The sequence below is a fragment of the Vigna umbellata genome, chromosome 4 (genome assembly GCF_029865625.1).
Source record: "Vigna umbellata cultivar VRB3 chromosome 4, Vumbellata_1.0, whole genome shotgun sequence".
Taxonomy (NCBI): Eukaryota; Viridiplantae; Streptophyta; class Magnoliopsida; order Fabales; family Fabaceae; genus Vigna; species Vigna umbellata.
In genome coordinates, this window is record NC_142168.1 from 8,304,500 (window position 1) to 8,329,225 (window position 24,726).

A 24,726-nucleotide genomic window follows, 5' to 3' on the forward strand; every position below is an offset into this window, starting at 1 on the left:
GTTATATATCTTATTTTTTCTCAAAATTTATATAATATATATATATATATATAATTAAAGAAAAATAAAATAATAAAAGCCGAAACTTATATAAAAATAGGTATAAGTAATATAATTTGTATTGAACATTAAGGTTTATATTCATCATATATTTAATACTACAAATGTTATTAATACAAAATACTCAAATATATCCTCTATTTTAATAGTATAAAATTATTAAAATAAAACGTTACAAAAGATAATAATAAAACAACTAGTTAAAACAAATTTACCACAAGAAAAATATTTACACATGTAAAATCAGTTAACTAAGTTTCTATTTCACTCTCACCCCTCGTTAGAGTAACTAAGAAACATATTTATATGCTCTATCAGTAAGATGATCATCGCAGAAAATGACAAACAAACACAAAAGCAAGGCTAAACTAATATTGTAAAAGAAACAAACTTAACATATTAAAATTTCATTATACATTTTATTCCAAACAATTCACACCAATCACTGTAATCATGTAATTAACCTAGATAAAATCATCTGAATAAATGTATTGATATCAGATTATATCAAGTTTTGCACATGTAGTGGTGAAACAACTGCCCCCAAGCTACCACACAAGGTTAATCTGTCTACCACATTTGGACAAAAAACACCAAATCATATACTAAAACCTCCTACTACTCCTCACCACATAATCTCCTTCTTTATCTAAGTTGCCGCGATTATCGAAACGTCATGATAACTTCCAAGGCTGAGTCCTTACATCAATACATTACTTACTTGAAACTACCACTGAGAATTTCACCATAAAAATTCTTTCCAAACCATACCTGAGTTCAATCACAAATTTCAGACCATTATTCATTGAAAATCGATTCATGCAATTGAAGTTGTAAGCTTACGAGTTTAAAATCTAACACAAAATAAAATGTTATATCTCTAATGAAAAATACTTAATATGAGTATTTAGAAGAGTGTGAGTTTCTTTTTATGAAAATTGTGTACGTTTTTACATAAAATACCAAAAAATGAACATTTAGAAAAAAAAATACTTTTAGGCAAGTTATGCCTTATGAAAATGACTTTAACATTGAATTTGAAAGAAGTCATATGTTCTATAAACAACTTTTGATTTATATTTTTGTAATGAGAAGTCATGTATTTTTTATTATATTTTTGTGTACATCTATTTAACCAAAGCCTTGAAAGATAAAAATGAAATTTAATTTTCTTTTCAAATTAAAAATTTTGTGCAACATTTAGGACGTCAAGTGTTATAATTTAAAGTAAATTGGTGATAAGGACAAATAGTTTTTTTATTTTATAATTGTTAATTGAAAGTTGTGATAAGTGTACATTATTTTATTATTCCTTTTGTGTATGATTTATAAGGAGTAACCATAAAAGGTTACTATAATGGTATTTTTCACTTTAATAAAGGTAGACATAAGAGTAAGAATATGTTATACGTGTGATATAGTGAAAATAATAAGGCTTAATTATTTGGATGAACCCTATTTTGGGACAAAGGGTCAACTTGATCTTCGCTTTTAAAAAAAAATCAATTTTATCTCTAAATTTGTTAATGTGCATCAATTGAATCATTATCATTAGTTTTCCAAAAACAATGTTAAGAGTGTAGTATGTGGAAAAGGACAATGCATACATGTAAAATTTTGTTAGTGTACAATGGAGAGGTTGAAAGATTCGCAAGATATCCAGAGAGCTTAGTTAATAGTAGGAAGAACTCAAACAACTTGACAAGACATTCATAAAGTTTATGGAGAACTCAAATAGCTCGGTAAGACATTTGGATAGCTTGACTAAGTTTATGGAGAACTTAAATAGCTAGGCAAAACATCTGGATAGCTCGGTAAAGTGCATGAAGAAGTCAGATAGCTTGACCATTCGAAGAGCTCGACAAGTCAGACCGAGCTTATTGAACTTCTCACCGAGCTATTTGACTTCTTGATGCACCTTATCGAGTTCTAGAGATGTCTTGTCGAACTATTTGACTTTTCCATACATTTTATCGAACTCTCTGAATCTGAGCTATTTAAGTTTTTCATGCACTTAGCTTAGTTCTTCGAATGTTTTGTTGTTTGAGTTCTTCATACTTTTAGCCGTACTCCCTGACTGTCTTGTTGACCTATCAACCTCTCACAATATAATTACAATTTTTTACAAATATATATTATCTTTTTCTACACCACAACACTTTTAACATCATTTTTAAAAAAAAACTAAAAAAATAACTCGATTGATGTACATTAACAATTATAGGAATAAAATTAAAATTTATTTAAAAATAAAAACCAAATTAAGAGAAAGTAAAAATCATATAAAAATTTAAGCTAAATAAAAAATAATATAAACCAGCTGAAAAAAAGATAGGAACTTCGATTTTTTAACGTTAGGGACTAGAGTTGTAAATTCGGACACTCAACAATGAGCCAAAGCAAATAAACCAAAGAAGGAGAATGCAGATGCAAAATGGATGTCCGGATGGAGTACATTGCACACATACGCAAGCAGTTGAGTATTTTCCCATGCACAAAGGATAATGCCTAAAAATCCAGAATCCAATGACATCTATTTCCAGCTTGGACACAAAAACAAAACTCTTCTATTTTTATTTTTTCCATTTTCTCTTCACCAATAACCAAAATTAATAATAATTCTATTATTTATTTATTTATTCGTACGTTAATAAATAATTGGTTCGTGTGTTCGCCCGGTAGTTGAAACTCCACACCAGCTTCAGTGAGAAGAAGAAGACGAAGCCATGCGTTTTTGCCCGTGCTTTGGATCCGACGAGGCCAAGGCGATCGCCGATCGCGACCCGGTTCTGCTGGTTTCGGGCATGGGCGGCTCCATTGTGAATTCCAAGCCCAAGACATTCGGGTTCACAACCCGGGTTTGGGTCAGGCTTCTGCTCGCTGATATGGAGTTCCGGAAGAAGATTTGGTCCCTTTACAATCCCAAAACAGGTCCTACCTCTACTTCTTCTCTTTCCACCATTTCTGAGTTTTCGGTTAAGTCGTTGTTGGTCTCGCAAATTGACGCGAACTCTCAGGCTACTGTGAAACGTTGGACAAGAAGTCTAAGCTTGTGGTCCCTGACGATGATCATGGCCTCTATGCGATCGATATTTTGGATCCATCGTGGGTCAGTGACTGATTATACATTATTTTACTTGTAATTATTTCGTTCTTTGGTGTGTTCTTGTGGCTGAGTGTTTCTCTCGTGTTGTCTGGCAGTTTACGAAATGCGTGCATTTGACAGAGGTGTATCATTTTCACGACATGATTGAGATGCTTGTTGCTTGCGGTTACGAGAAGGGAACCACGCTGTTTGGGTTCGGATATGATTTCCGCCAAAGCAATAGGTAACGCTATGAGCTATAAACTTCATTTCCTGAATTTGTTATGTACCGTGGGGAGTGTTTTTTTTTTTTTTTTTTTTTTTTTTTTTTTTTTTTTTTTATAGACTCTAATAGGGGAAAAATTACAAAAAATGAACTGGGCGTCTTCCATGACTTCAAGTCAACTTATGAATTATTCGGATAAATTCTTCCTTAAACACTTACCTGATAAGAAAATAGGAAACAAACTTCTTCTTTAAGTTAAAATTAATCTTCGAATTTGGATTTAGGACTTAATTCAATCCTACGAAATTTACTTGTAAGATAAACAGTGTCTCCGCTTATCTACTTTAATTTGACCGTAACAGTGAGATCTAAACAATCATCTTTGAGGTTGTAATTAAGGTAACCCCTCTACAATTAATGTGATTTTCCAATAATTAGGTTAGGTTTAAGTTAAAAATGGAGAAACTAATGAGAAAATTTTTACAAGTTAGTTTATGGATAAGTTAACTTTCATTCTGGAAAAAATCATTTCATTTTTTTCTTTTTATTAGAGAAATTTGTCCAAACAGATCCTTATGCCCTAGTTTTACTATGTCTCATTTAAATTTTCAAAAAGTCCTGTTACATAAGTTGATTTCAATTTACAAGAGAAGTTCCTTTCATTTTACCGTCTGTTTCTTTTTTCTGCTATACATGCTTATGGAGGAGTTTAGGGTCTAACTTCACACTATGTACTCATTGTTATTATTGTTATTGTTGATGGTAGGATTGACAAGTCAATGGAAGGTCTTAAACATAAGTTGGAGACTGCTCACAAAGCTTCTGGTGGAAGAAAAGTCAATTTAATTTCTCATTCCATGGGAGGAATTATGATCTCGTGTTTCATGTCGCTTCACAGAGATGTGTGCATAATTTTTCTCTATGATCTTGTCCTATGTATATATAGGGAGGGAACTTATATTGTAACTAGTGATTGTTTTCATTGTTCCTTGGCAGGTGTTTACGAAATATGTGAATAAGTGGATTTGCTTGGCTTGCCCTTTCCAAGGTGATTCCTTTGCAGTTGCGTGTTTTCCTTTCTTTTGGCCCCTGTTCTTTTTGGTAAACTGCACTCATTTGAATTGGTCTATAATAGAAAATTTAAAAACATTAGGTTTGCTGAATATAAACTTATCATATGTTGAGTTTCAGAGAGAAGATTCTGTCAATGAAAATGAATTCACTCCCCAAGAATTTCTGAGTTGCATCAGGTTTATATAATCAGTGACATTAGCTTCTAACAGAAGGTACTAACAGAATCTAACTATCTCTTGGTTAGTTAGAGAATTCAACTGTCATAGAAGCTACTAAATTACTACTTAATAAGTAAAGTAAACTTGTGGAGTAAAACTATGCCCCCAATACCCCTGCAAGCTCATGAGGGGTGAGAAGCATGCAAATCAACCACCTTGAGCTTGGACTGAAGAGCACAAAACCAAAAGGGAGAGAGCTTTAGTGAAAATATTTGCACATTGATCAAGGTCTGGCACATGAACGGAACCATAAGAAGCTTGCTGACAAAATTCTCTTGAATGAAAAATAGGTCCAATACCATATGATATAGTCAATGTGAAAACTCGTAAGATGAATTTGAAATAAATTCTTAACAGCGTGTGATTTATGGACAACCTGCTATTCGTCAAATTTTGTTAACTACTTATACTAATTATTTACTCTTTGTATTCAAATGGATGTTTTCATCTCATTGATTTGATTAGCACGGGCCCTATTAAAGTACATAATTTTATGTCTCTGTTCTTTATAAGAAACTCGATTTTTTTCTGACATTTTTCCACGCACTGGATTGAAATAAACACTGAGCCATGATTGTCTTACAACATTAGTTACCAAGAGAAACCAGTCTCTTTTCTTGTCGACCTTTTTTATCTAGGGACCCTACTATAAATATACTGCTGAGATGAAAGTTTTAGAAAAATCTGCGACTATGAATTTATCGGAATATTGCCAATGCTCTGCGTCACAACTTAAAGAGCTTAGGATACTTTTCAATTATATGCATCTATTTCCATTTTCCCAGATGTCTTAAACCATCCTTGCTTGATTATGAATTCCACATGAACAGGAGCCCCAGGGTGCATCAATGATTCTTTATTAACTGGATTAGAGTTTGTTGATGGCTTTCAAAGCTACTTTTTTGTGAAAAGGTGGACTATGCATCAATTGGTAAATTCTTGTTCCCAAGTAAATTTTTGTGAAAAGGTGGACTATCTTTGAATTGAACTTTGACTGTTAGAAAAAAATATTTTTCCAAGGACAGATTTTCTTTGTATTTTTAAAATTTTAAATCAGGGCCTTGGGGGCGTGGTCCAGTTCAAATGAACTGCCTTTTCAAAGGAATGGATTGGATGGTGACTTATCTTTGAATCCTTTGGAACTAGTGGATATGAGCTACATACGGGGCAGAATGACTGAGGGGTTCTGGAGTTGTTTTCTGCTATGAAGCTTCTAATGGCTAAGACCATTCCCCATGTATACACTTTCACACTTTCTCGGAGTGCTTCTCACTACAATTAACTATTCTGAATTAGCTATTGAAGGCCCCACACTGTTGAACCTGGCACCCATTACAGTGATTCACTGATGTCTGCAGCTCATATCTATTAGTTCTTCAGATCCAAAGCCTGGTCACAGTCTTATTCATTCATTTGAGAATAGTCACAATTTTCTTACTTCGTGTAACATGTGGTAAAACCACTAAGTTTTTTGGAATGATCTTTCTTACACATTAGCTAGTGGAGTGTCCATCAGTCTATGAAATGTTGGCAAATCCATCTTATGAGTGGAAAAAGCAGCCAGAAATTCTAGTCTGGCGAAAGCATACAAAGGACGGGGACAATAACACCAATTTGGAATCTTATGGACCAACCCAGAGTATATCTTTATTTGAAGAAGCACTGCGGAATAATGAGGTAATCTATTTCAACTTTTCTTTAGGTTGATGAGTCTAAGATATGTGGGCATATATGCTTTAAAATGTTCAAAGATTTATATGGTAAAGCTTTGACTTTTCTTGTATGATTACTAAGTAATTTGTTGGCATATATTAATATTCTGTTTGTGGTTTGACTTGTTTGTTGTATTCTTGAGGCTTTTTCTTTCATGTTTCTTCTCGTATCCTTTTTCTGGTTTTGGAGGATAACTTGTTCTCCCTTAGTTTTAGTTATCCCTTTCTTTGTATACTTTTTTTTTCTGTAAAAGAATCAGCATTTCAGACTATATGATTACACTTTTCTTTTATAATGTAAAAGAATGTTATTAAGGCAATATTAGTGATCACTAAATCTGATTTATAGATATATTACTGCATCAATTATTAAGGTGTTTTTGGCCCAAGGGCTAATTCCTTAGCGTCACATGTGAAGTTCTTGAGTTAAGCTCCTAACCATTTTGTGTCACGGCACTTCATGAGCTGCTATGCCACACTGATGTATACTGGTTGACCCACCTAGGCACTGCAGTTTGTTTGACTGGTTCTGAAAAAACCAGCCTATTTGCATATTCTTTGACCAGTTATGACCAATTATGATTATTAGATAAGAACTGAGCCTTGGATGAGTTCCGAGGTCAATCAGGAAAACTGGTTGTTTTGATCTGGTCCTGTTCTCAGAACACTTGTTGTATCTCACTTGACGTCTCTTTAAAGGAAGATCTGAAGTCAGCATGATATCTATTGCTTAGTAAGCTAAACAAATGTCATTATGCAAGTTTTATCTCTAATGCCAAGTGAAAAATGATTGTGTTAGTCATGAAAACCATTCAATATGACAGATGTTATCTTTCCTTTTCTGATACAGAAAATTTATCCTCGTGCAATTTTCCTTTTGCTTGTACCAAGGACTTATGGGTGTTATTTTTGCAGCTAAGTTACAATGGGAAAACAATACGGCTTCCCTTTAACTTTGATATCCTTGACTGGGCTATTAAAACACGACAACTTATCGCAAATGCTAAATTGCCAGATGGAGTCAGCTTCTATAACATTTACGGGACATCGTTGGACACACCTTTTGATGTTTGGTATGTTACTAAATTGTTGTTGGAAAATAGTACATCTATAAACCCGAAGCATTAATTTAGGCTTTTGTTTTTTTACCGAAGCATTAATTTAGGTTGAGAGATAAGAAAATTGGTTGAAACTGGATGTTTATTCTCCCTACATCTTTGATCTGAATTTTACAAAGCCCCATATCAGTTTCTTATATTTTCACGTTATCTGGACTTCTTTTTATTAAGTTTAAACCCGTTTCCATATTTTGGTCTACATAAGAAGGAGAATCTTGTCATTAGAATTTGAGCTTGATACGAAGGATAATATTATCCTCTTGATAGTTTAGATGCAATGTCCACTTCTCGATATTCAAAGGTTTCTATATTATGTTTGCTTCTGAAATGTCCTGATTTTCGTGCTAAATGCAGTTATGGTTCGGAAGATTCTCCAATTGAGGACTTATCCGAAATTTGCCACACAATGGTGAGTCACTTAAATCTCTTACATGCCTAAAAGGAAGACCGCTAACGAGACTCTTCTATCTATATTCTTTAAAAATAGTCATTTATTCTTCATCGTTGTTTTATATTTTTACTGAGAGGCTAGTATTTGTCATAATCCTAAATGAGACCAGAAAATCCTGAATTTTAAAAATAAACTTAAATCAATTCTAGCTCTTGGGAGTTAGGGCTTCCTCTACAGATTGAATAGAAAACTATCAACAAGAACATGATTACTTTCTTGTAAACAAAATAAAATCTTCAAATGATAGTAAATCTAGTTTTATTGAACATTAATAACTCATTACTCACGAGTTATCTCTTTGGTGCCCCTATGATGGACCATTAGAGGTATGCAAGGGAAAAAGAGGAAATTTTCACTAATCACCGTATCTACTATAGAAGGTATAAAGATGTGAGGTTTGAGTTTTACAAAACAACCTTATATCCTATTCATATGATCACCTCATTAAATTATTCAAATTAATTTCTTATACAAAAGAACCTAAATTGATTGACTATAATCTCAATCCCGTGTAAATTATAAATGATCAATCAACATTATAGATCAAAAATGAAAAAAATCCCAAACTAAAATCATTTTGTTCCTAGCATTAATTCCAATTAAGTGCTCTTTACAATAATATAGTTTAAAAGCATTTCAAAATTTCAATCAAATCTTAATTGTTTAAGTAAACTGTGATCAAACTAATAAATTATTGAATGTATATAATAACAGTATAATTGAAATAAATCTTTGATAAATTTTAAATATGGTGTTTACACGAGTTTAAGTCATGTTACATCCAACCCTAACAAAAAGGGAAATTAATCACCAATGTTATAATTAGAGAGTAATTTCTTATGATCAAAAGTTGGTCCGTGATGAATGCTTGGAGAGATGTTTTTCAGTCGTTGCTTTGAGAATTTAGGATCTTCTTTACCCATCAAAAGTTATCTAATCCCTCTCTCTAGGTCTTATTTATAAGAATCCTAATGGCTGAGTTCACGAACTTCTTATCTTTGCAGCTAATATAATACTTAAGCGACCAACGCGTCTTCGCTTGAGCAAGCAGAAACCATGCTTTAAGCGAAAGTCTCTCTTTATATCTTCTCGCCAAAATGATTGAGTTTGTTTAAGTGAGAAGATTCTTGCTTTAAGTGAATTTTCTAATGTTGTTAAATCAACAAACCATCAAAGTTGCTCCATTTACCAACATAGATAAAAAACTCTAAAAAAATATTTTTTAAACAATGAAAGTCCAAAAGCTTAAAATATATGCTCAATGATTATTGTTAAAAATATGATTGTCAATGGAAGGCTGAATGATCTATGATCTATTTTTTTCGTTTCTGTTTGTTAGAAATGGTATGAAAAACAAGACAATTTGTTTTTAGTTGACTGAACAATTGGGAAAAGCTCCCTAGAAAGCAATATACTGGCTCTAGATGTTTTGAGAAGTCTGGAGCCACACCTTATTCTACTCGATCATTCACCTGAAGTTCGTAACTTGCAGATCTTAAAGGGTCTGCACACCTCCCAGTACCCAAAGTCTTTAGTTCTCTAAATTTTGACCAGAGATCTCTCTTCTCCACTATTATTTATAAGTAACATTCCTTATTTCTTCAAGCAGATATCCTAACTAATTAACTAACTAAAGGGTATCCCTCATCACTCCACCCCTTAGCCAAGCAATTTGTTGTTGCTGAAATAGAGTCCCATTTGTTGTGGCAAGGTAGTGATTATGCAGAGAAGAGAGTAGAGCAGAATGCAGAGAAGAGAGAATGTGAGAAAGTGAGTGGTTTTTTCATTAAACAACAAAAGAGAACATGCAACGTATATAATAGAGAATGAATATGTCAAACTGTAACAATGAAACAGTTATGACAGTTATAGTTTTTGTTTTAAACTCTTCAACACACCCCTCTTAAAACAAAACTTCTACAAGGTTTAACTCCAAGATAATCTCTAACTTCACAAATTTGCTTTGTGAGATGGGGTTTTTAGATAGATTGATAGCCGATCTGTTATCTATCAATAGTTGGATTGGTTTGCAGCATTCAATCATCAATTCATCCAACATCGTTTCTATCCAGGCACACTGACATGCGGTTTCTGATGAGGCAATATACTCAGCTTCGCAAGATGAGAGTGCTACAACACTCTGCTTTTTCGAACACCAGCTAAACGACGCTCCCATGTATTTAAATACATAGCCGAACGTGCTCTTTCTATCCATTTGATCTCCACACCAATCCGAATCACTCCAAGCTTCTAACATTCCTTTCATTCCGTCAAACTTCTTAGGATAGAAAAGACCATAATCTGCCGTCCCCTTTAGGTAGCGCAGTATATGTTTAGCAGTGAAGAGGTGAGATTGTCTGGGATCACCCATGAATCTACTAAACAGCCCAACACCATAACTAATATCTGGTCTACTATTGCACACATACCTGAGTGATCCTACAATCTGTTTAAACAAGGTAGCATCAACTTTCTTGTCATCAGCTTGGAGAGACAGCTTGGTATTGGCCATCACTGGTACGCTCATGCTGTTGCAATCTTCCATGCCAAACCACTTCAGAATTTCACCAATATACCTACTCTGATGCACAAGCATTCCATCAGATGTACGCAAGAATTCCAACCCAAGGAAGTAACCCAGACTACCAAGGTCAGTCATCTCAAAGTCTCCTTTCATTCTTGTTTTAAAATCTTCGATAGCCTCTGCTGTGCTTCCTGTTATGAGTAGGTCGTCTACATATAAACAAACCAATAAAACACCTTGCTGTTCAACCTGTTTCACATAGATTCCAAACTCAACCGTGCATTTGTGAAATCCAAATTCAATGAGCCAAGAGTTGATGTGAGTTTTCCAAGCTCGGGGTGCCTGTCTCAACCCGTACAAAGCTTTATTCAATTTATACACTATCCATTCTTCACCTTCTTTCTCAAATCCAGGTGGTTGTGTTACGTAAACTTCTTCTTGTAGAGGGCCATTCAAGAAAGCAGATTTTACGTCCATTTGGCATATCTCCCATCCTTTTAGATTTGCAACAACTGCAACAAGTCTCACTGTCTCCAGCCTTGCAACTGGTGCAAACACCTCATAAAATCAACTCCAGGCTTTTGCAGGAACCCCTTAGCAACCAATCTAGCTTTCAGCTTAGCTATGCTACCATCTGGCTTATACTTTGTTTTGAATACCCACTTGACCTCAATTGCTTGTTTTTGTCGAGGCAATTCCATCATTTCCCACGCTTTGTTTTTCTCTATAGCTCTCAACTCTTCTATCATTGCTGCTCTCCAATCTTCCATATTGATAGCTTGTTCGCACGTCAGTATTTCAGCGTTAGCCAAGAGTGCAGAGTGAACCAGATCACCAGTTTCAGCTATCTCATTATCCATGAACACCTCGTGATCTGTAAGCCTCGTTGAAGGAAATCTAGTCCTTCGAGATCTTCTTTTATTTACCTCCAGACCAGCTGCTACTTCCTTGACTTCGTCAGGTTTCTTATCTTCAAGCCAACTTGACACGACCCCACCACTGATTGAACTTGTCTCTACATCCAGCCAATTAAACGTGGCTGATTCATCTATCAAAACATCTCTGCTGATCACTATCTCATTCTTCTTTGGACTATATAGTCTGTATGCCCCAGTTGGATGAAAGCCTACCAGTATATAAGCTTCGCTTTTATCTGCAAGTTGCTTTCTCTTCTCGTCTGGTACGTGCATGAAACTCACTGATCCAAAGATTTTCAAATTATCTGCTGATGGCTTAATCCCTGTCCACGCCTCTTCTGGAGTGCAATCTGCTAGAGCCTTCGTTGGACATTTGTTCAACAAGTAGGCTGCTGTGGAGACAGCCTCTCCCCACAAGTTGTATGGTAGATTCTTTCCTTTGAGCAAACACCTTGTCATTTCAACCAGAGTTATGTTCCTCCTCTCGGCCAAGCCGTTATGTTGAGGCGTGTAAGGAGCTATAATTTCGTGTGTGATCCCTTTTTCATCACAGAACTTGCTTATCTCTTCAGAATTGAATTCTCCGCCTCTGTCAGTTCTTAGAATCTTTACTTGCAGAGCCGATTGCCGCTCAACCATTGCATAGAATTTTACAAAACATGAGAAGACTTCTTTCTTTTCTTTTAATAAATAAATCCATAACTTCCTAGTCCATCATCAACAAAGAGTAGGAAATATCTATTACCTCCAAACGTCGTTACTTAAAAAGGACCACAGACGTTTGAATGAACAACCTCGAGTGGCTGTTTGGCAAGTTTGGGTGCTACCGTCTTGAACTTCGATCTGGTCTGCTTTCCCATAGCGCATCCTTCGCAAATTTTCTTAGGTATTTTTATTAGGGGCACACCTTTGACCAGTTCTTTGCTGCTTAATAGACTCAGACTTTTGAAGTTTAAGTGTCCAAATCTGTAGTGCCAGATCCAGCTCTCTTCCTCAACATTTACCGAAGATAAGCATTGTATTGCAACTGCATTCAGGTTCACCTTGAATGTTCTATTCTTGGCCAGCGGAGCCTTGATCACCAAACGTTTCCTCCTATCAAATACTTCTATAAGATTCTCGTGCATGGACATGGTATAGCCTTTCTCCAGGAGTTGCCCAAGGCTTAACAAGTTTCTCTTCATCGTGGGAACGAATAACACATCGTCCATGTAAGCTACTCCTCCATTCTTGCATTTGATCAACACTCTACCAATCCCTTCTGCCGTCACAGTGCTGTCATCCGCAAACCTCACGTTGCTTTTCTTTCTCGGATCAAGATCAACAAGCCACTCTCTTCTTCCAGTCATGTGATTGGAACACCCTGTATCCAAGTACCAGCTCGTTTCATCCTCTACATGACTCGAATCTTTTGCAACAACGACTGCTCGGTTTCTTTATTATTTCCCATTCGGTTTTTGTCAATGACCATTCGGTCTGGAAATGATACATGTCTCTCAATTCTCGTTTGGCTTGATGATTCCTGTCACTCCCGTTCGGTTTTTAAACAACAACCGATCGTCTTCATCCGTTCGGTTTCTTACTCGAATCTTTTGCAACAACGACTGCTCGGTTTCTTTATTATTTCCCGTTCGGTTTTTGTCAATGACCATTCGGTCTGGAAATGATACATGTCTGTCAATTCTCGTTTGGCTTGATGATTCCTGTCACTCCCGTTCGGTTTTTAAACAACAACCGATCGTCTTCATCCGGTCGGTTTCTTAACAGCAACTGATCGTCTTCATCCGTTCGGTTTCTTAACAACAACCGATCATCTTCATCCGTTCAGTTTCTTAACAGCAACTGATCGTCTTCACCGAGACTCGATCGGTTTGAAGAAAACAACCTTTAGTTGTGCTCATCAGAAGTACATGATCAGATTCAGAATCATCTGTTTCTTGTACAAGATTTGCAGCTTCATCGTTCTTGTTCTTCTTGGAAGACTCGTTGTGCCAGCACTCTAAAGAATAGTGTCCATGCTTGTTACAAGTGTAGCACTGAACATTTCGTTTGTCTGAGCCCTTTCTTCCTCTTCCTCTTGAGTATCTACCTCCTCTGTTGCTTCCTTCTTTCTGCTCATTTCCATTTTCTTCACCATTCAGATCGGAGGATTTCATGTTTCTTCCTCCGCTGCGTCCACCACATGATCTCCCTCTACCTCTGCCACAATTCTTGAAGTTTTGTTTACTCCTTGCCTGTAACGCCTGACTCATTCCTTGTGTCACGGTGTTTTCTGTGTTCTTCCTCTCTATCAGTCTTTGTTTGTGTGCTTCGAGTGAATTTTGCAACTCCTCTATTTTCATCACTTCCAAATCCTTGCATTCCTCTATCGCAACTACAATGTGATCATATTGCGGTGTTAGGGTTCGGAGTATTTTTTCAACTATCTTCTTATCCTTCACAATTTTGTCGCATGCTCTCATGGCATTGACCAAAACCTGGATTCTTCCAATATACTCCATCACCGACTCTTGCTCGCCCATGCAGAGAAGCTCGTACTGTCATTGAAGAGATTGCAAACGGATCTTTTTCACCTTGCCGGAGTTTCCATACCCTTCTTGCAGGATATTCCAGACTTCTTTGGTTGTGGTGGCTTTTGATACTTTCTGAAAAATCACAGGAGAAATGCACTGGTGCAGCAGCATTCTTGCGTTGCAATCAAGGCATATATTTTCTTTCTACAGCTTCTTCACCTCTTTTGTGTCCTCTTTCAGGGGTTCTTGGAGTCCCTTGTTTACCACCTTATCGACTTCTTGAAACCCAAGAATAGCCTCCATCTTCACACACCGGTCATCATAATCTTTGCCATCAAAGATCGGGAGATTACTATGGATTAATCCAGCCATCACGCCACTCCTTGAACGTCACCTAAATTCCACCAGTTTTCGAAACCTTCAGCTCTGAATACCACTGTTGTGGCAAGGTAGTGATTATGCAGAGAAGAGAGTAAAGCAGAATGCAGAGAAGAGAGAATGTGAGAAAGTGAGTGGTTTTCTCATTAAACAACAAAAGAGTACATGCAATGTATATAACAGAGAATGAATATGTCAAACTGTAACAATGAAACAGTTATGACAGTTATAGTTTTTGTTTTAAACTCTTCAACACCATTGGTGTTCCAACTCATTGAAGCATGGTGACCGAGCTAACCAGATTTCCACAACCCAAAATAAATTTCAATTGTCCCGTGTCAGAAACAAATGCAATAGTGTCTCCATCCATTAATCTATATTTCTTTGTTTCCTGAGGTATTTTTGGCTATGAAGCACAGTGTTTCATGTTGCAGCTGAAGGTTGTCAAGGTTGTCCACGGTACTCTGCTGGGTCTTGCCTATGAGGAGACATGTGGACAATTAATCTGTTTTCTTCTCTCTCCCCCCTCCTCGTTGCCATTGTACATAGTATTGACATGTTGGACAATTAAACAGTCATGTTTTTACTTGATTTTATCCATTTTGTCCTCTGCTCACTCATTTAGGTATGGATGTTGGATTCATCTTGTGTATTTTCATGCATGTCATTTTTTCTGATTTTCCAATTCATCATTGTCACAATAATTAAAGGTTCCTTTTTTACAAAGATCTAATCTTGTTTTGGCAATAATATATAATAATAGGCTTAGTACAAGTGACATGTAGCTAAATTATAGACTTCGGGCAACCCTACCTACTTAAGTCCTTACGTGTAGATACTTAAAAAGAGAAGATCTGAGTATTATCGGATAAGATGATCCTATACAAGCTCTAAGCCATATTTATAAAATTAAACTTGTTAAAAGGAAAGATGGAAAATTTGAACAAGATAAACTTATTAAGGGAAAGATGGAAGCTAGGAGTAGGCTAATCCTACTAAGGGAAAGATGGAATTATTAATAGGCTTAACCTACGAAGGGAAAGATGGAAAATGAAAATTTTCCTGTAATAATTACAAATATAATGTGAATATTATATAGAGATATTCTCTCGTAAATTAGTGCCAATTTACAACACGACTTTTGTTTCCTTTTTTTCGCTATTAAGGGTTTTGATAAAAATAAGGATACCATAAGTTAAGAGCCGGCTGCTGCTTTTGCAGTTCCTTCCATATATTTAGTTGGAGAGAAATGTGCATATTTTAGAAAGGTGTATCTTTTTCCCTCGCATTGTTTTAATTCATGTTAGTTTTAGGAAAATATCTATAACTGGTGTGAAAGATATTAGAAAGTTCACTTAATTTTTTCTATTTTGACTCTGTATTTTGTTTTTCTTTCCGTTCCTAGGATATATTTCATTTCTTGCTAATAATACGCTGCTGTGTCCGTGTTTACATGTATTAAGAAATTTCCTCGTCTATGTTTCTTTCAGCCACTATATTCTTACGTGGATGGGGATGGAACAGTTCCTGCTGAATCTGCGAAGGTACATTCTCCGATCTTTCTGTATTTTGTAGAACGCTTACCTATAGCCATATTCAAATTTTTGTAAATTACTTTGAGCAGATCTGTAATGCCTTCAAGGGCATTTGGAAGTAGTAGTCCAAATAGAAGGGCATTTGTTTGAACTATGTGATGCTCTCTTAATGTAGTACTACCAAATTTATCTTCTGATAGTAATTACTTATTCTATAAACGTGTGATGCAGTAAAATAAAATATAATGGATAGTTTATTAGTAGTAATTTGTGGAGTTCTTGTGTTTTCATATAACAGGCTGATGGACTGAAAGCCACTGAAAGGGTGGGAGTTGGTGCTTCTCATCGTGGAATATTACGAGATGAGACAGTATTTCAACATATTCAAAAATGGTTGGGTGTTGAGCCAATGGTTAGCAAGCAATCTAAAACATCTAAAGTTGCAGATGCTCATCGAATCTTGCCTATGGTTCTATAACTGTTACTTTCGTTCCTCATTTACCAAAAGAAAATGCCATTCCTTGCTTTACTTTTTCTTTCTTTTTTAAGAAAAAGGAAAAAAGGCTTATAAAGACTTAAAGTGCTGGTCTTGGTGCGATAAATAATTTGGCGAATGTTCGGGTAATCAAAATTGCCTAGCTGTAGTGTAATTTCATTGTAAACTTTAGGGTAAATGACCCATTTGATTCTTAAATCTGACATGCTATCTATTTAATTATTGAAAGAACAAAATATTTACTTTACTCTGGACCTGTATATGTAAAAAATAATGTAATTAATCTTTATTGTTTAGTTTTTTTATGATTATTTTGTCATTAAAATATAATGTCAAGAACTATTTTGTAATAGAACTGACACTATGGAGGAATTTGAATTTGAATTTTTTATACATTTAAGGATTAAATTAAAATTTTGATTTTTTTTTCAAGATTTAAATTGTCAGTTTCATATATTCAAAAGGCGAAATTGATAATTTACTTTAGGCTTTATTATTGAGTTGTGTACTATATTTAGTGGTTGGAAAGCTAATTGAATATAATCACATCCCTTGCCTCAACATGCAAAAATTCTGATTTTACTTTTTTTTTTAAAAAAAGACCTAACATGTTAAAGATTCTATTTTCGCCAAATAAAAATAAAAAGTAAAACTAAAGCTCTAAAATATTGCAGTCTATTTTTTGTCCCGATTTTGACACAAGGTTGTTTTGATATATATTACATTCTTGTGTTTTCTTAGTTTCATTGAAGGAAGAGAAAAAATTGAATCGAGTTAGTTTTATAGTTCAAGGTTTACTCGCAATTTACTTTACCTTGATGAGCTAAACTAAAATCTTGCATACAACGTTTTTATTTTCATTGTGTATGTAGCTCGGGAGTTAATGATGTCCATGATTGATTTCATGGTGTCTTTGGAAGATAAGCCATTTTCTTTCTGCACCACCATACTTTTTCAAATGCTTTTTCATGGTGTGGTGAAAAGATCAAACTATTATCTTGCTGTCCCCTCTTTCATTGTCATGATGAATTCAAGAAGAAAAGTGTTCTATATTATTTAATTCAAAAAACAAAACAAAAAAATCTTTTGAATTGTACATTTTAAAATACATTTCAAGAAATTGTGCTATCCAAAAGTGTTTTTCATGCAAAGAATAAATTGTGGATTACATAATTTGGAAGTAAAAAAAATATTCGGATTACATAATTCAGAAGTTAAAAATAATATAATTCAGAATTACTTTTTCATATAAAAATGAATTCTAGGTTCCAGAAGTAAAAATAACTTCTGAATCATGCAATCTAAAAAATATATATTCTAAATTATACCATCTCAAAATTATATTTTAAAATAAAAGTTTCCAAATTATATAATCTGAAAATTTTTATATTTATAAGAATGCAAAAGAAAAATTGTGAAGTGTAAAAAATATATTCTAAAAGACAAAGATAGTTAACCCGTTGCATTTCTCATTTGATTATTTCAAATTGACTCAATATAAAAGATTATGACACTGGATAAGAGCAATATGTTCCCTCAGACACCTTTTACATTATTTGAAGGCAAAAGCTTATACTGCTAATCACTTTGGTGCTATAAAACCAATTATTGTTCCAGATGATCTAATATGAAATATTGTTCCAAATTATCTATTCTAAAATATATATTTTTATTATTTAATTTCCATTTAATTTTTCATCAATTATAAATATAAATTGAAGAGGGACAATGGAATTACTCTAATTCTTATAAAAAAAACAGAAAAAGAAAGTCCATTCTTCCAAATTTCACATAACAAAATAAGCCACCAAAACATGCACTGGATTTGTAGTATTAGGGAGCAACATTAATTTTTTATAAAATTTGATGACAATGTATTATTGTGTTTCAAATTGAGTAACCTTATAATTATATTGTGAATTACGTAATTCTAATATTTTAGATTATATATTCTAATATTTTATTTCAAAATACGTAATATCAACATTCTTGATTATATAATGTAAAAAGTATTCTGATTATAATCTGCTTAAAGCATATTAGTAAATTTTATTTATTTTAGGAAGGTGGAAGGGATAAAGGAAGAAATAGCTTTGAAAATGTTTCTTTGTGTTTCCTCAAGTTCTTCTATTGGACCCCAATTACATCCTTTATGTAAAATGCAATTGGGTCGTAATTATATGGTCCAAGTTTAGTTTTGGGTAATTTCTTTCAAAACCTTCACACTTTCTTTCTGTTCTTCGATAAAGTTCAAATTGTTCATGGATTGAAAATATTTTGCATTGGAAAATTTGATTTTCTATTTTAGAAGAATGTACAATTTAAAATCTAAAAATATATTTCAAATTACAAAATCCAAAAACTCAGATTATATCATCTATAATATATTTTAAATTAGAAAATATATTTTGAATTATTTAATTTATAATATGTTTTTAAATTGAATAATTTAAAATACATTTTAAATTATATAATCCAAAATATGTTTCATGTGATTTATTAACTTAGAATACATTTCTAGACCCATTAATAATTTTCAAATAAATAATGCAATCCAAAAAGTATATTTTTAGATTTCGCAATTAAAAAATCTTTAGACTTTTTCAATATCCTTTTGTTGTGCATAAAAAAAAAACTGAGTGGGTTCATAAAGAAACTAGAAGAGTAGGGTTAGAAACTTGGGATGTCTTTTTTTTGGGGCTTTCTTTCTGCACCCCATATTTTTCTTCAATCCTCTCAAATTTCATCGTGATGTCCATTATAATCCTTTTGGATTTTGAAATTCCATTCTGGATTGTTTTCAGATTTCAAAATCTGATCATGATTTTTTTAAAATTTTAAAATTTGATTTTGGATTTGGAGATTTTGAAATCAGATTTTAAATTTTTTAAGATTTTGAAACTGGGTTTTGAATTTTCAAATTTAAAAATCTGATTTTGGATTTTTTTTTTCAAATTTTGAAATTTGATTATAGATTTCACGAATTTTGAAACAGTTTTTCGAATTTCAAAATCCGATTATGGATGTTCATAAATTAGATTTTAAAATTTAGTTCTAGATTTTTTTTAATGGATTTTGAAATTTGGTTATTTTGGATTTTTATTATTTATTAAATTTTGAAATCTAATTATGTATTGAGTTTTTTTTGTGTTTTGAATTTTGAAATTTAATTTTTGTAAGGAGAAATGAGACGAAAGAGATGCAGAGACGGAGGTGTTGTTAGAGCACTGAACATCACAAAAATAGTTTTTATTCAGTATCTTAAATAGATACAACATTACATTTTCTAATTATATTTATATTTAAATGGGTGGTATCCTAGCCCAGCTGAAAAGATAGCATTATACATACTTGGACTCCCACTTCAAGTTTTAGAGCAAATAAAGTAGAAAAGCAATTTCAGCCCTTACACCACCAAATCATTAGTAGAGATATTCCACATTCTAAGAAATATTCCACTAGAAAAGCTATTAAACTAAAAATGTTGTAAAGTTGAAGCTATAACTTATGTGCAGCATAATTAATAGATGTATATTTGAAGTGTTTGACAAGGCAAAGAGAGTAACAACGTTATTCATTGTTTTGGGACAGAAGTGATGATGTATGCAAAGTTGAAGCAGAGTAAAAAGTTGCATGTGGGTGTTGGTCAATGTGTCTTGATGGATCTTGTGCTATAGCTTCTGCATCTTCATCTTATTTGCTGGCCAAGGCATCATGTTTCATACCAAACAAGTGAAACTAAATTGGTGAATCTATTATTTTTTTAGCTTAAATATTGCTTATAGCGAGGTTGATTGTGGTATTATTGAGAGGACAAGGATTAGACAATGTAGAGCTTCATTAGTGATTGGGACACATTGTTGGAACTAGGAATATTGAAGTTCAACAAATTATACATTTATTTAACCATTTGCTTCATGTGATTGTGAGGCATTGCCTAAAAAAGTTTTCAATTCTAATTCTCTATTTTTTTCTCGTCACTTAACTGATAAATCAATATTTTACATTCATTTGACACATCTAACAATGATAAAATAGTCATAGAAGAGTGAACTTTTGTAGTTTTTCGAAAAAGAAGAAAAATAATAATACTTTGACATGATTATTTACTTTGACACTCAAATGACACGCTGTGGATCCCAGTAATAATTTTATTCAGCCAATTACATTGCATTATTTTACAAATTAATTACATGACACCGTGTGAAATGAATATATTCGATACATTGAGATGTCAAGGTACTAATACTCAAAAAATAAAGTGAAAATTAAAAAATAATAATATCAAATGAATGTAAAAAAAATGTGTCAAAAGATATATTTCTTTAGTCATTGTACAAATGACTTGTAGTAAAAATTTTATTTCATCACTACGTTGATTTGTGATAGATGTCATTTAATAATTATTTCAATCACAAATCATTTGGTCACTATTTTTTTATACAAATTAGTAAAATGGAATGAATGACTTAATTAAATTATAAAAGAAATTTAATAAGAAGAAAAAGGGAAAAAGGTGTGTCTAAGAAGTAAATTTGAATATAGTAACGAAGAATCGCTAAGTTATTAGGGTTGGGATAGCTGTGGGGAATATTTTATTATTATATAAAGAATGTTGATAAATGGTGGAAGGAAGGGTAGGTAGTCAAAGTCAAAAAAGTTGAAATCCCAAACAGAGTTTCCACAAGCACAAAGCTAGGGCATTGGATTTGATAAATTAATAAAAGCCCCAACAAAAAGACATGAATGAGCATTCCTAGAGCTTGTTAGCTTACGATAGGATTCTATTTGAGAACTTAGACACAGACGCACATGCATGAAGCATGCATTTTTTTAATATTCGACTATTCCAACCCAAATCCCATCATCTCTTCAAACTTCCAACATCAACATCAAAACCCTTTTAACTTCAATAAACTAAACTTTTTCTTTTAACACTCTAAATTTTTTTCTTTAATTATTGTCTTTATTGTAAATTTTAATAGGATGTCATAATATTTTAAAAATTTAATTTTTTAACAAAATTAATTTGTAAAGTGATGTGAAGTCATTTATATATTATAAATTTTGTGTTATTTTTTTGTCTGTGTGAAATCTCGAATAAATTTATGAATTCAACTAATAACTATCGATATGATAAGTTTTCAATGATTATAATAAAAAATAAATTTTAATTTTAACTCAGTTTTACGAAACTAACTTATATAGTGACGTTTTGTTTCTAATACGTGAATCTTCAATCAAATTAACAAAATAACCTTCAAATTTCAATCATTATAAACTCTTGTTGAAGAAAAATGTAGTAGTAAGGCACCTTTTTCTTATTCACTCTTTGAAACAATGAACATTGGATAAATTTTGTTGAAGTTCTCATTAAATAACCCAAAATTATACACTTTATTCAAAAAGACTCGTTTATAAGTTATTAAATAAAAGAAGTATATATCGATGGAAGCGTTAAAGAAAGGTCTTGCCAACACTATTTTAGTTGCTTTTTTAGTAAAAGACAAAAGTTCAAGCTAAAGATGTCACTAGCTATATATTGCTCAAGTCCAACAAATTATATCCCATACCCCAAAAGCATGAAAATAGCTTAAAAAATGGAGGCTTTAAGTCCTCCAGAGGTTAAATAGGAACCTCTGGGCCCCTAATTTGCTGGTTCCATCACTCACCCACTAAAGCCATGCAGTGGGGTCAAAACCTAAGGATTGAGTTAGCAAGTGATGAGACATGTTAGGGTGAGCTAATCAATATTAATCATACATGCAAAACTTTAGAATAATTGCCTTTTAATTAATACTTACGATGGCTAATGTTTGCATGGACATCATAATCTATATAATTCCATATACAGTACAATAGAATCTATAAGCTTATATTTATACATTTGTATCTCAATTGATTGCAAGCAACTACACTAACACACTAATTTTTTTTAAAAAAAACAACTAAAAGTTCACATTTTTTTTTCAAAAAAAATATTTTTGAAGAATTAATGTGAATTGTGTATAAATGAAAATGGCGGGTAATTGGAATTTGTTTCAGGGTTAAAGTTAATTATGAATAAATTTGCTTTATCTCTTAATTGATTGCATGCAATTACTAACACACTAAAATTTAATTTTTTTTTTCAAGTTTACATCTTTTTTCTCAAAAAAAATAGTTTTTGAAGAATAAATGCAAAAGGGTGTATAAATGAAAATGGGGGTAATTGGTAATTGATATGGTTTAGGGTTAAAGTTAATTAAGAATAAGTAGTTTAATTATATTGATGAAAAGTTAGTAGTGTAATAAATAGAGAGATAAAGCATGGGAACAAAAAGTAAGGAAAAGGATTGCGACCCACTACACTAGTACATGCTACAACACTTTAACAAAGTTCACTTTTCTTGGAAATCTCTTTGATGAAGAAGGGGGCAGTGTTTGTGCATGGATAAAGGTGAAAACAATCTGCAAGAAGCAGATGCTCAGACACAGAAATCATTCATAAAATAATATTAGGTTTTCTTTCCGAGGAGGCACGGGTACTCCGCTGATTTCTCCGATGAATTTCGATTTCCTTCCCTCGTTGTTTTCTTCACTTGTTTTCATGCCATCTTATCACTACTTATTCAACCCTTCTTATTATATTCATTCATCATTTTTATCACCCTCACTACTCCAACAATCACAAACAAACAAGGAGTGAAAAAGGCCACATAAAAAAGAAAGATTCACTTTGTTCTTTTCTCATTGAATCAAAACACCCCTACCAGCTATGTAATAAAACCAAACAACATTGTTTTTCGACTGTCACATTTCTTTCTCTCCTCTCCTAAATCATTTTTCCTTAATTAGTATTCATGTGTTTCCGAATAATCAAGTTTAGTTTTTATATTATGCATGTGCTTACAACTTTAGTTTTTATACCTTTATGCTCATTGTCTCACTTTATTCTCATTGCATCATATTGACATTCCTCTATCACTACAAGAAAATGATTAATTACCGAAGGTATATTTCCGACGGTCTTTTGACCTTCGATAAAGTTGATTTTACCGAAGGACTTTAACCTTCGGTATTGGTATAGTGATTTTACCGAAAGAATGTGGCCGTCGGTGTAAGGTTCGACTTATGAAATTAGAATTTGAGATTTTTCTCTCTCGTTCTCCCAAATTTTGTCTTCCTTAAAACTCTCCCGCACTCCCTCGCCTACCTCCCGCGCCACCCAGAGCCGCCTCCGTTCCTACCACCTCATCGTCCGGCTCCGCCGACCGCACCGTGGACTCTGCCGACCGCGCCGTCGACTCCGCCCTTGCCGCTGACCTCGGCCTTCGCCTCGTCCACGTCGACACCTCGCGCACCGAGGAGATCGCAGACACCGTCATGGGGCTCTTCCTCGGCCTCCTCCGCCGCCATCGAAGTCATGAAAATGCTCTCCATTCGATCCGTCGGCCTCTCGCTCTCCCTGCAGAAGGGCCTGCCTTTGGGAAGCGGTCTGGGATCGAGCGCCGCCAGCGCCGCCGCTGCGGCCGTGGCGGTGAACGAGATGTTTGGGAAGAGATTGAGCGTGGAGGATCTTGTTGTGGCGTCGTTGAAATCGGAAGAGAAGGTTTCGGGGTATCACGCGGACAACGTGGCCCCATCGATCATGGAGGGTTTCGTGCTGATTCAGAGCTACGAGCCGCTGCAGTTGATAGAGCTAATGTTTCCGGCGGAGAAGGAGCTGTATTTCGTGCTGGTGAGTCCTGAATTTGAAGCCCCGACGAAGAAGATGCGGGCAGCGCTCCCCAGCGAGATTGGGATGGCGCACCACGTTTGGAATTGCAGCCAGGCTGGCGCTCTGGTGGCGGCGGTGTTGAAGGGTGACGTGGTTGGTTTGGGGAAGGCTTTGTCCTCTGACAAGATCGTTGAGCCCCGGCGTGCCCCCTTAATTCCCGGCATTGAGGCTGTTAAGAAGGCTGCCCTTCAGGCTGGGGCCTTTGGCTGTACCATCAGTGGCGCTGGCCCCACCGCCGTTGCCGTCATCGATGATGAGTCTACCGGACATGCCATTGCCCAACACATGATTCAAGCCTTTCTCAGCCACGGCAATTTGAAGGCTTCTGCAAAAGTCTTGCAGCTCGATCGCCTTGGTGCTAGACGCATTCTAGATTGACTTCTATCTCAGTGCCTTCCTTCTAATGGTACCTTCTCTTCTCTTCCCTCCTCCACTGTTTGATCACCCTAATAACATTTCATATCTCACATACATTTTTCATCATTGCTTCTGTTACTCTCTGACGCCACCATTTTACCGTAATGCTTCTTACATCCTTTTGCGTTTTTGGACTACTTCCTTGCACAAATTGTTCTGTTATGATGAATCACTCTACTGACTCTCTTTGTCAAAGAAAAAACGGTTGCCATGTTCTTGCCATGTCTCAACTCTCCACTTTTC

The 24,726-nt window shown here is 34.3% G+C and overlaps 2 protein-coding genes across 2 annotated transcripts; both read left to right on the plus strand.

Annotated features, from left to right (window-relative positions):
* The first annotated feature begins 2,724 nt into the window (after positions 1-2,724).
* On the plus strand, positions 2,725-16,612 carry LCAT3 (lecithin:cholesterol acyltransferase 3). The gene is made up of 11 exons (XM_047297889.2): positions 2,725-2,991; positions 3,078-3,169; positions 3,262-3,389; positions 4,138-4,273; positions 4,368-4,419; positions 5,494-5,594; positions 6,161-6,340; positions 7,291-7,448; positions 7,848-7,902; positions 15,767-15,820; positions 16,110-16,612. Exons 1-11 carry the CDS (start codon positions 2,787-2,789, stop codon positions 16,287-16,289), a joined length of 1,341 nt encoding a protein of 446 aa, XP_047153845.1. The 5' UTR covers positions 2,725-2,786; the 3' UTR covers positions 16,290-16,612.
* A 7,090-nt stretch (positions 16,613-23,702) lies between these two features.
* LOC124825296 (homoserine kinase-like) lies at positions 23,703-24,479 on the plus strand. Its single transcript, XM_047297886.2, has one exon. The coding sequence runs from the start codon at positions 23,713-23,715 to the stop codon at positions 24,442-24,444; it is 732 nt and encodes a 243-aa protein (XP_047153842.2). The 5' UTR covers positions 23,703-23,712; the 3' UTR covers positions 24,445-24,479.
* Positions 24,480-24,726: the final 247 nt, after the last annotated feature.